Source organism: Squalius cephalus, assembly GCF_949319135.1.
Source record: "Squalius cephalus genome assembly, chromosome: 3".
NCBI classification, from domain to species: Eukaryota; Metazoa; Chordata; class Actinopteri; order Cypriniformes; family Leuciscidae; genus Squalius; species Squalius cephalus.
The window spans coordinates 14,651,959-14,665,034 of NC_137124.1; the positions used below are offsets into that span (position 1 = coordinate 14,651,959).

The 13,076-nt window shown below is 37.9% G+C and overlaps 1 protein-coding gene across 1 annotated transcript in view; it reads left to right on the plus strand.

The window, feature by feature from the left end:
• The window catches only part of adamtsl3 (ADAMTS-like 3), a 162,160-nt gene that overhangs the window by 131,975 nt on the left and 17,109 nt on the right, over positions 1-13,076 (plus strand). The window contains exons 22-26 of the mRNA XM_079866508.1: positions 4,977-5,104; positions 5,202-5,330; positions 10,539-10,721; positions 11,258-11,377; positions 11,940-12,155. Coding sequence (XP_079722634.1) covers positions 4,977-5,104; positions 5,202-5,330; positions 10,539-10,721; positions 11,258-11,377; positions 11,940-12,155 — 776 coding nt within the window. The remainder of the gene's footprint in view (positions 1-4,976; positions 5,105-5,201; positions 5,331-10,538; positions 10,722-11,257; positions 11,378-11,939; positions 12,156-13,076) is intronic.

A 13,076-nucleotide genomic window follows, 5' to 3' on the forward strand; every position in this document is an offset into this window, starting at 1 on the left:
TGTGTATTTATATATACAAAATAATCATACTCAGTACACACACAGTACAAACTTTAATTTTGGATGCTAAAATTGCAAGAAAGAGTTTGAAACATGGCTGTGTGGACGTTTTTGCTGATGTGTTTAGCAAAATGTCTATGTTAACACATAGTAGAAGATGACATTGGTTAAACATTGTTACAAATAATTTGTACACATGCACTGTATAAGGGACACACAAATGGGACCCGGTTTTGTAAAATGACCCTGCAGATGTTGACTCTGACAGCTTGAATTTATGCTGAATTTTTGTTGCATGCCATATCCATTATCAGATTTTATTGCCATCACATTGTATTTTATTGGTCTTGGAATTAAATTAATTGATTTATGCTTGTTTCTATGATTTTTTTTGATGCAACATCATCTCTATATCCTGGACAGAACTGAATCTCAACTCAAACTGGCAAGCAATTTTTTTTTTTTTTTTTTAAATATGAAGTTCAACTCAGGGAAACTAGCTTGTTTTCAGCTATAACCATTTTTGTCTTATTATTTTTTTGGATCAGGCACAATCCTTCTATAATACTTTATTTATTTATTATGCTCAAGTTATTTTGACCACAGTATTGCTCAGAGCTGCCAAATCATTTGCCTCCCACTCTTTTGTTGACAGCCGTGTTTCTGTGCGGTCTCGACTGCATTACTGCCGCTCAGTAACTTCCATCAAAGCAGCGCTGTAGAATGCCACTTGACTCCAAAACCAAATATAACGTCGCTGCCAACTCATGCCAGCCCAGTGCCAACCCAGAATGAATGCGTTCCACTCCTACAGAGTGATATTTACAATTTGATTTTGTTATTCTTTTCTCACTGCAGGTATTGGGGATATTTTAAAAACTGTCTGGCTATACGGAAACCGTTCCAAATTACAGTGTCAGATTTTTTTTTTCATTGATGGGAAGAAACAAAAACTATCTGTTTGTCTCTGTCTGTCAAGATGTTCAGGCAGTTTGTGAAGGTAATAATTTGGTAGCGTTTTAATTACTCATTTGTATTATTTCAGTCAGTTATATTCACTATCGTTCAAAAGTTTGGGGTCAGAACGATTTTTTATGTTTTTGAAAGAAGACTTTTATGCTCACCATGGCTGCATTTATTGGATCAAAAATACAGTAAAATGGCAGTATTATTATTACAATTTAAAATAACCCTTTTCTATTTGAATATATCTTAAAATGTAATTTATTCCTGTGATGCAAAGCTGAATTTTCAGCATCATTACTCCAGTCTTGATGATGAGTCACATGATCCCTCAGAAATCATTCGAATATGATGATTTGATTGATTCATCAAAGAATCCTGAAAAAAATGCATCATGATTTCCACAGAAATATCAAGCAGCACAACAGTTTTCAACGTTGATAATAATAAGAAATGTTTCTTAGGCAGCAAATCAGCATATTCAAATGATTTCTGAAGGATCATGTGACACTGAAGACTGGAGTAATGAAACGTGTCCTGTGTAATGACAAGCTCACTGGAGAAACAGCAGCTCTGTGTGATGGCGTATATCTCCATTCTCCTCCCATCCGCAGCTCCTGTGGCGATCATGGCCCCAGGGCCGTCTCTGCTGTTGCGCTTACGTAGCGCTTCTTATTTTTGGCCAAATGTGAAGCAAAACACAGGCGAGGTGATTGACGTTCACAGACTCTAAAGCTGTGTGAAGTCTCACCCTTTCGTGCCCTTTTATTCAGATGTGTCTTGGCACCACAGCGATGCTCTAAATCAGATCCTAACAAGGTTGATTTACTCCTAGAGCTGTGAACTGGAAATCACACTCAAACCAGTTAAGATTCTGCTCCGCTAATGGTATGATTGATATTTAGATGAAAAATTAAATTTTAAGGTTAGCACAGTGTTGGGTAAGTTACTCTAAAAATTACAAGCTACTAAATATATCTTCAACAATGTAATTAGATTACTGGACTCTAAAAAGTGTTGCATTACTTATTACTAATTACTTTCTAAAACCCATAAGAACCTCATCTGGCTGTACAATACAAGGATGAAACCGCTCTTTTAATTCTTTCAAATAAATATAAAAAAGCATAAATTATTCTTGACCTGACCAAAGTAATTTAAAGGGAGAAGGTTACATTTACAAAAGCATAAATTTTAACATTAGACATTACATTTTGATGTTAAATCCACTATTGTTTCATGCAGAATTGTTCTATAGTCTATAAGTATTTAATGCAATTACATCAGAAGTAACTGTAAAAGTTTAGTTCAAGTTTTTTCGTCTAATATTAATTTCGGCTTTCCATTAACAATTTTTTTTATTATTTTTAACAATACCAACACTGGTTCTGCCCTATCTTCCTGTTTCTACAATAAATATGTCAACACAGGAACACTACAAAACGTTTTCCAGTAAAAAAAATTGTAAACATCAGTAAAACAAGATATATTTACTTGAGCCACAATATGTCTTAAATTAAGTTTGTATAAAAGAAGAAAAAAAGCAATTATCTGAAACTATCTGGATGCAAGTTCTTATTATTTTCTGTTCAAATTTTTCCAAAGACGTCTTGTAATGATTATTTTTTTCATTAAATGTGGCATGTAAGTGAAGTGTAGGATAATGTTTGTGATTGTGAAACAATGCCGCCATTGTCCCGAAGTTGATTTTCCGCACACATTTGTGCCTGTGATTCGGCCCAGACGTGCCATCACACTTTAGATGATATCTTTTCTTCGATACTTTCAGACATGACTCAGCTGGTGTGTTTTTATTAGTGGGTCTGAATGAGTAGACTTTCATAAGATGTGTGCTGGATGGGATACAATGCACATTTTGTGCCGGTGTCCCTTTGTGGGTTTGGGTGGGAGCAAACGGAGAGCTCACTACACCCTGGAGGTTTCTAACAGATCCTGACTTTCTTAATCACTCTGTCTCTGTTCCAAAACACAGAGAGCTTCCATGCTGTGTTCTGTATGCATAGGCAACTGGCTTAAAAGGCAGCATCCTTACTGAAATCTGAACTTTTGAACATCCTTTTCATAAAGAATCTGGAAAATACGAAGCAGCACAACTGGTTTCAACATTGATAATAAGAAGAAATATTTCATGAGCAGCAAATCATCATATTAGAATGTTTTCTGAAGGATCATGTGACACTGAAGACTGGAGTAATGATGCTGAAAATTCAGCTTTGCTTTTTTTTCTTTCTAGTTTCGAAAACAAAGACAGATATTAAGCTGATACCTTCTTTGGTGTTATAGGATCAGTCTAAGAATTTAAAAACTTTTTGCTCTGGAGGCCCACTAGACTTCACGAGTGTCAGATGAACTCCCTGAGCCGCACAGCGGCGTCTGCACAATAAACACTTTAATCAGGTATATAAACACCTCTGAGGGTTCATCACACTCACTCTGATTGACTCTTCTGGGATTCCTGATTGCTGTAGGAGATCACGTGAAGAGCGAACCAGAAACAGAAAAGTGGCAGAGCCCGAGGGAAGCTTGTGATTGATATACAGGAAATAAGAGATTGAACCAGATCTCGACCTGATCCGATGGTGTGGCTGTTGATTAAAACACAATTGTGGTGTGTGTTTTCATTGAAAGGGCACAGATAGGTGCATTGAGCTCCTGTGGTTTCACTTCTGTTATATATACAAACTAGCTGTTGTTTTAACCCAGATACAACCCGGTTTAAGTGAGTCTCTAATTGTGTAATGCTACATACGTACGTGGTTAGGGGAAATGCGATAAAACGGTAGGGTCCACGGCTCTATCATTGGAGAAAGCGTAACAGTCAAGTTGGAGCATGTGTGACTTGATCACATTAAGGCCCAATCCCAATTCTATTTTAGAGCCCTTCACCTATCCCTAATCCTTCGCCTACCCTTGCCTCTTGAAACAGAGTGGCAAGGAGTAGGGGTGAAAATATTCCTCTAAGAAATGGGACACCACTACTACACCGTTACAGGTCGTTATACGTCGTCGCTAGTGCCTACGTCACAGGAGATGCGCTGATGTTTATCACAAACTTCCAAGATGCCGTCGTCAGCTGTAGTCATCTCAGTTGCGTGGGTTACAGCTATTTTTTTTTTCCAAACCTTTCTTTGAAGAACATGACCGTAAATACAGTATGAACACAAGATTGAATGTAACATAAAGCAAATGATTATTTGTCGTTAAAATGCTTATTAATGCCAAACATCCCCATACTCCTCCAACCAAAAGAGAATCGAGACAACCCTATTCCTTCACGTGAATTCGCAAAACAGAGGGGTAGGGGAAAGTGAAGGGGTTTGGGGTAGATTTGGGATTGGGCCTAAGCCTTGACATCAATGAATTTCTGTCAGAGTTGTACGAATCACACTGTTCCATAGAAATTAATTGCCAAATGTGAAGCCTTAAGCTGAATCCTACCTGTGGTAAATATATATATATATATATATATATATATATATATATATATATATATATATATATATATATATAGTGACTTCTCATCACAGTAAAACACGTGTAGTGTATTTACACATTCATCACATTTACACGTGTAAATTCTGTTGAAGATTAGCCATAGGATATTACCTTTCATGCAGTGTAATACAGCTGTTTATGAATGTAAAAGGTCTACAAAGTTTTAAAGTGCTCAAACAAATAAAGTTATTGTATCCTAAAAGAAAGAATCGATTCTGAACTGCTGAAATTAGTCGTCACTCATACTTTCTGCAGAAACCTACAGTACATTAGTTTTGCAACGCATTTGCATAATGCCAGTCGATTGTCTTCATTGGCTGCCTACGAACTGCGTCTACTCTACTGACATCCATTAAAAAAAGGCCTCTAGTCTCTTTCCCTGCATACTGTATGTGTCATATTTTTTGTTGTAACCTTGAAATCTTCCCTTTAAGCTGCTTTGACAGTGTTCCCTGAAATTTGCAGCTGATTTAACGCATCTCTCTTGCCCTCCCCAGGGTATCGTGGGACAGTGGTGGAGAAGTGCACATTTCGAGCCCTGGCGCCAATGATGTGGGCACCTACAGGTGCACCGCCACCAACGAGTTGGGCTCCGATTCAGAGACAACACATGTTCTGTTGGCTGGTGAGACATCGCACGCTGTTTCTCTCTGTAATGACTGTTTCTGTAATGACTGTTTTATATGCAATGTGAGCTGTTGGTTTTTTCTTTTTTCAAACAGAAACTCCCACGATCGCTGCATCACAGAGAAACACGTCGGATCTGAAGAGTACCAGCCTGAAGGTGGTGGTTGGAGGTGTTATCAGTGTCCGTTTAGGTGCCAACCTCACCATGGAGTGCCCTGTCAAAGGTGAGGGATGATTTCATAACCAGAAGAGCAATAGAAAATTATTGTGTGCATCTTTTAAGATCATATGTCATAAAAACATATTCTCCAGTGCAGCCTCAATGTAGATGCTTCAAATTAACAAAATACTTCACTCTGTGAAAAAGTGAACATGTTTGATGTGTGCATATCCTATGCTTAATAGCTCTTGTCCATGTGGTTTTGGTGAAAGATTCGACTAATTGGACAGAAATGATGTGTAAAGTCAACAGGCTTTCAGGATGCTGGGCCCCTTCTATGGGATTTATGCTGTGCTGCATCATTTACAACCAGCAATCTGCTGAAAAATTGGCCTCCTGTCGGCCTATTGTACTAAAATTTACTTTTAGAGCTCTCTATAGATTTCTACTTATACAATAAGTGATCTAGCGGATTTTAGTGGATATAATTCAAAATCTTCAGATATGCTTTAATTAAAGGGTTTAGTTAAAGTCTTGATCAATGATACTTTAAAATAAGACCAGTTTTTGGTATTTTTCGGTTCTAAGATGACTGCCTGTTCCTTTGGACCTTTACCTCACCTCACGAGATCAACAGCTCCCCTTTAACTCCATAAACCCAAACTGGATACTGTTCTTCCTTTCACCTCCTTTTTATTTGCAAATATATATTAGGGCTGGGTATTGATACAAATGTCACGATTCAATTCGATTTCGATTCACAAGTTTACGATTCGATTCAATTCAAATCTGATTTCAGTTCAATTCTATTCAATATCAATTAAATACGGTATATAAATCAGGCACAGTGCATAACAAATATTCTCAAGGGGGGAAAAATCTCTTAACTATTGCTGTAATCTATACAAGGAGTCAGTTGGTACTACATTACTATAATATTAAAGGTTAAAATGGACTGATTTGTATACAAACCCTTAAAGTTTTTATAATAATAAAGTTAAAACACTAATTGATGGATTACATGAGGCATGATATTGATTTTGATAAGATGTACTGTATCTTTCAACACCTTCTGATGTTCATTCATCTTTATCTTGTGCTGTAACTAGTAAAGCGGAAGAGATGATCAGTTAACGTGTGCTTCGCCTGATGTGAGGAGGCAAAAGAAATATCTCCCGTCACATTAAAGAGCGGACAGATTTTTAATTTTAAAGTAACAAAGCCCAAAGCTAATTCCGATTAAGTGGATGGGAGGTGCATTCTGTTCATTCATCAACTGAAAACAGCATAGACCAAAAGATCAATTCTTGGGATTTAATAATTGATATCGGTTTATAAAAATGAGAACTGATTAATATCGAGAAATACCAAGCCCTACTTTAAATAAATAAAGGCCTCTCTCAGGCCACTCTGTCTGTCTTCACTCCCCGCTGCAATTTATATAGAGTTGTTTATCTGGTGATTTGGTTGATGCAAAGGACACCTGCTGTTAACAATGGCCTCGCTGCAGCAGAGAGCCATAAGTGTCAGCTGTTCTCTCATGCTTTCATCACCATCTGATTCCCTGAGATGAATAAATGGGATTTGAAGAGCACGTCCAGTTGGCTTTGACAGAAAGGACGGCATAGGCAGCCACAGAGCAGTGGATTGTGGGTAACGATGTAAGAAGATACTGTAATTGAGCGGTTAAACTGATGGTGTGGAGAGATGTGTTGTTAGAGGACGCACACATCCGGATACACACCCCTTTACCACAACCGTCTGATTCAGGTTGCATGATTGCACAGTGTAATTCAGTCTGCTTATCAGGTAGGTCATTAATAATTGCTCTGTTCTAAAACCTAGTGAGCTGCCTACATAGACAGCATCCATGTAACTTCAGAAGTGATTGATTTTGGAACATTCTTCAAGAAAGTCAAGTCAAGTCACCTTCATTTATATAGCGCTTTTAACAATATAGATCGTTTCAAAGCAGCTTTACAGTGATGATAGGAAATTACAGTAACAGAGATTGTTTTGGCTTTATAGCAGCTCTAGAATAAAGTTATTGTCCAGCTAAAGTTAGTTTTGATTGATTGATTCACTTCCGTTGCAGAGATCATTAACCGGTAGTTATTAACTTAGTTCTAACCGTTCTAACAGAAAACACTTAATGCGCTCTGGCCCGCTCATCCGCACAAAAAGTGCCTGGTGGCTTGAGAACGCAAATCCTGAAATAGATTCCAAGGTGCAATCCTTGAAATTTTTTGGAAAAAAAAGGTTATCTCTGCGCAAACCTCAAAAATGCAAACCCGTGAAAACGCACGTGTTTAGTCTATAGGTATGCGCGTTTGAATATATACTGTATGTGCGCAGGTGTGCAGTCCTTCTTTACAAACCAACCCTCAACAAACTACTGGTCTGGCCTTAAAAATGTATAATAAAGAATTATTTATCGCTTCCGCGTAGCCACGTGAACCGGAATTACCCCGACAATGTATTATCTGTACAGAGGTAAAGAGAAGGGAAGGAGGCCTTCACAGGGGAGAGACTAGTTGACACTTAAGGACTGCGTTGTCATCATGTCCAGGCGCAGGTCCTTCATCAGATCTGGATACGGCCTGGATCCGGCGGACTGCGGTAAACCTCGGGATAAACAGAGAGACTAATATTAGCGTAGTTGCCATCCTTCTTATGATATAACAAGTACATCAGGATTTATGGGTAGTGTTCCCGGTTCCGGCTGACCTAATCTGTGCAGCCTAACATTGAATTATTGAAGTCTATAATGTGTTATGTGTATGCTAGGTCAAAGAGACGTGTTTTTAGTCTAGATTTGAACTGACAGAGTGTGTGTGCTTCCCGGACAATGTTAGGAAGACTGTTCCCAAAGTTTTGGTGCTAAATGGCCAGAATTTTGAGATCGCAATAGACGTGAAGGACTATAATGTGTTAAGAGCTCGCTCAAGTACTGGGGAGCTAAACCATTTAGTGCTTTGTAAGTAATCAGCAATATTTTAAAATTGATACAATGTTTGATAGGGAGCCAATGTAGTGTTGACAGAACCGGGCTGATATGGTCATACTTCCTGGTTCTGGTAAGAACTCGAGCTGCTGCATTTTGGACCAGCTGTAGTTTGTTTATTAAGCGTGCAGGGCAACCACCCATAAGAGCATTACAATAATCTAGCCTTGAGGTCATGAATGCATGAACTAATTGTTCTGCATTTGTCATTGAGAGCATATGACGTAATTTAGATACAGTTTTAAGATGGAAAAATGCGGTTTTACAGATACTAGACACGTGACTGATACTAGACAAGTAGTGCAGAGTGCACAGGAGAACGTTTAATCAGTATTCAATTCAAGTTTATTTGTTTAGCCCTTTTCACAATACATATTATTTCAAAGCAGCTTTACTGAAAATGCTTGTTTCACTGTTAAAATTTAAGAAGTATTCTGTTATCACTCAGAGATGAGTGTGTCAAAGTAATGTCCATATTGCAGTAATATAGAGCTATAATTTAGTACTTCATCTGGTTCTACAACAGGTCAAAAGCCAAAGAAATGGTTTTCATTAGGATTTGAAAGTAGTCAGAGAGCATTATTGGAACAGTGTTTGTATGAGTATGCAAGTCAGTAGGCGGTCAGCACTCAGAGATACACATTTTGTGTGCAATATATCTTCTTTTATGTTCCATTTTTTTCTTCATAATCATGTAGTTATTGTTCCTGTGTACGTTTCTCCTCCCAGTGGAAATTTCCTCCAAGAAAATACAGAGGTCACTTCGGCGGCCACTATTAATCCTACCTACATTAACAACATCAGTTCCTGCCATCTTTGCAAGCATGCCTGACAGTTTACTGGTGCCAAAGTGTGTCAGTGCCCACGTGTACGCTTGATACACACACACACACACACACACACACACACACACACACACACACACACACCTCAAGGCCTCCGATGTTATTTTCCATTCCTGAGAGCGTGTCTATTCATTGGCTCTCAGACTAACGGCTGTATGTCAGTACTAATGTCTCCACTCGGTAGAAGGGGACCATAAAACTCAGACTCCAATCCATGTGCTGCTCATTATTTTCACCTGGGGTGTCCCATGGGAACTGGTTGGAGGGAGGCAATTTGCATTCATTGTGCCCATTTGTACAAGTAATTTGTGGCAATCTGCTGGCCTCTTGTTGATCTGCTCTTTGAATCAACATTTTCAGCGGTTTGAATAATTCTGCGTAAGCTTTAATGTTGATATACGAGTCTTTTAATGGTAAGATAGCAGTTGCCCCTAAATACTGGAGCTTGTTCAGTGATTTGTCTTGAGCTTAGGTTTGTTTTTGGCAAAGCTGCTACCAGACCAGTATATTTGGTATTTTTCATGAATAGGGTACAGGGTCCAATATGCTTATAAATATTGTATGAACTGTTTGATTTATGTTCATTTTATTTAAATGTTGCCGTTTTTGCAACAAATTTTGGCACGTCTTAGTTTGTGTGATTCTGTTATACTGTACATTCTGTTAAATAATGCCAAAGAAAATGTTTGTTCAAACATAAATTATTGATTTTTTTATTGTTGTTGTTGTTGTTATTGTTATTATTATTATTATTATTAATATAACACATAAAATTAATGTATATAATATATAATTATATCTATGTATATATATGTTATATATAATTATTAAAATTAATATAATTTTGTTTATTTAGTTATACACAGTTAGTGGGTTAAATAGTTTATAAATTTATAACCCAAATACCCAAATAGTGGGTTATAGAAGGATACACCTTATATTTCCCATAAAAAAAAATATATATATAGTTTTTTTTTTTGGTAACGGGGGGAAGTAATGTAGACAAAAGGATTGTGTGCAAAATGTAGGACACGGCTCAATTAAAATTAATTTATAAACATATTTTTTTGTAAAATAAGTTCAATTAAAATGATTCAAAAGTATAAACTGTTTTAACTATTAGGTAGAGTCAAAAATGTCATGAGTTATGACAGGCTAAAATCACCATTTTGAGTGCAGGATACAGATAGTTGATGTATTTAGAAAATACTTTATTTTCATGCTGTGCTAATTTTTTGTTAAATAATAGTTTCTGTAACATATCTAACATTTCTGGCAAAATAGAATTTGCCCTTCCAACACCTTTAAAAAGTAATGGGACACCAAAGTGTACCCTACTCATAGAAAGTGGTGATTAGTGTCAGCTCCAGACTTGAGTGTGAACTGATTGATTGAGAGTGACTTGACGTTTGTCTCTGAACAGGTGTCCCTCAGCCAACAGTGAGCTGGCACCACAAGGAGGGTCCGCTAGGCGCCAGTGCTAGTCCTCTTCGGAACGGATCTCTGCTCTTGAGAAACCTCACACTGCAAGACTACGGCACCTACTCCTGCGTGGCTGCCAACAGCATTGGAAAATCGGTGGCCTCCAGCCTGCTACGTGTGGTGGGTGAGTAGCGATTCCCATAGTAGCCATATGTCAGTCGACACTTCACCGGGTGACAGGGAAATCCTTGCACGACAGCGCTTCGGTGCTAAGTGAACCACACTTTGTGGGTTGGCTCTGTTTCCGACAAAGTCAGCTAACTCAGCAGGAGATTTGTGAGTCGTATATTGATATTGGCATCGTTTGGCGCGTCTTGTTGAGAAATAACGTGAGACCTACAGCCTACAGGGGTGGTAAAATCCATCTATGCAGCGAAATGAAGAAATATGCCCTTCTTTATAGAGGCCGTTTGTCTCTGGAGATCTTATAGGCCACATACAGAAGGCAGTCGAGGCCCTCAGTATTTTATTAATTGAGGTCATTTCTGTCTCCATCACAGTCAGCCATAATCTCTCTGCTGATTGGAAAAATGCTCTGACTAAGAATAATAATTCAACTACTTGAGGTCATTCAACCATCAAAAAACAAAACAATCTACAGTACCTATAGGAATGCTTTGGTTGATTGCGTTTGATGACACACTGCTCTTTTCATGGCAGGAGGATCTTTGGGTGAATCTGAGCATCAGCCTTCAAAGGAAATGAACAGGAAGAGGGTTCTGATGACCTCTGTGATCGGCACCAGCGTCACGGTCAAACCAGGAGATATCTTAAGGATAGGTACAGCACTTTTCATGTTGTGTATATGGTATGAGCTTGTTTTGTAATTTAAACACCATATAATTAGTCTTACCTGCATAATTTTCCATTTTGTTTGACTGTGTAAGACTTGTTTTCAAAGAATATGTCTTACTACAGATACTTGCATGTGCTTTTAGCTTGTTTCAAAAGGCAAATTTATTTAATTTCAACAATTTTAAGATATTTTACCTCAATAACCATTAAAAAATACGAATTAAAAACTTACAAAAAATCCAGCAAAGAGATGTTTCATGACATACATACATTTCTAAAAGGTTGCTAAATTAGGACAGCAGGTACCACAGCACAGGGATGTGAGTTTACTGCATGTGTTTGACAAATTGGACAGCCTTTGTAGCTCTTATTCTTGTGTCTTTGTGGGTTTAGATTTCCATTAGGACTGTTTAATTGAGTCTTAAATGCTTTTTAGTGCATGTTTTGCAGACTTAAGTGAATACATGGCTTGCTTTTTAAGACTAATTGCAAATGACAGGAGATGTCAAATTCATTTCCTCTTAAAATTCACCCATAACCCCTTTAGGTTGTCCAGTGGTCTCCAGTCACAAGAAGCCCATCAGTTGGTCCTATCAGAACCAGACCCTGAAGCAGAGTCCAGACGTGAGCTACCGCATGCTGGCGGGAGGACGTGTTCTGGAGATGAACACGCACGGTGGGAAATTTGACGGACGTTACGAGTGCCAAACACAGATCAACAACCAGCAGCGTCTCACAGCTTGGATTCACGTGCTTTCACAAGGTTAGTGTGAAGAGAAACAACTTGGGTGAGGAGAAACAAGAGCTCTCTATAGTTTTGGAATAGCACACAGTAGGGTTGTCACAATACCACAAACATATCTTATGAAACTATACTATAGTTCAATAGCTGATAGCTGATAATATTGCTGTTGAACTCTATGCATATCTTACGGATCTAACTATAGCTGAAGTATCACAATACCAAGTGGTATCACGATACCATGCAAAATGAAATCTACAAAATGAACCAAATTTTCAAAAATACATCGATGTAAATGAAAACAGATTTTGTCTGAATACTTTATTAATGAGAATGAATAACTGGCTTTTTTTTACCGATCAAATGAAATTAGTGAACAAAATCCATCTAAGCTTTGCAGAAGTGACATTTACACTAGATGTATTTACACTGACACTTAAATGCTGCTCAGAGGTGGTATTAATGAATTTACACTGCATTTACAATTACATAAATAGTTTAATGTTATGAGATTAATGTTTGAAATATACAATTTTGAATATAGAAATTAAATAATAGGCCTACTTTTAAATAGGAAACTGAAACCGCTGGTAGGTGGTGGCAAGTCTTGATGATTGAGTCACTGAATCATTCATTTAACTGATTCGTTCAGTGGGTGGAGCTTGACATCCAGCTCCCAATCTCTGGACGTAATGGGTGGAGCTTGAAGGTCTTTCCACACCCTAACATCACCCATAACCCTATTGCTAAACCTAATTAGGTTAAACTACACCCAGAAAGGGGGAGCTGGACGTCATGTGACTCTGCAGTGAGCACCACTTGAGCAAATGACTGTTTTTATGAATGGCTCATTGAATCATTGACTCACCCAAATCGGCCAAAAACACGGGTTCATTCAGAATCAAAACACGGCTGTGTGTTGCTCGGAGAAGCATAACAATT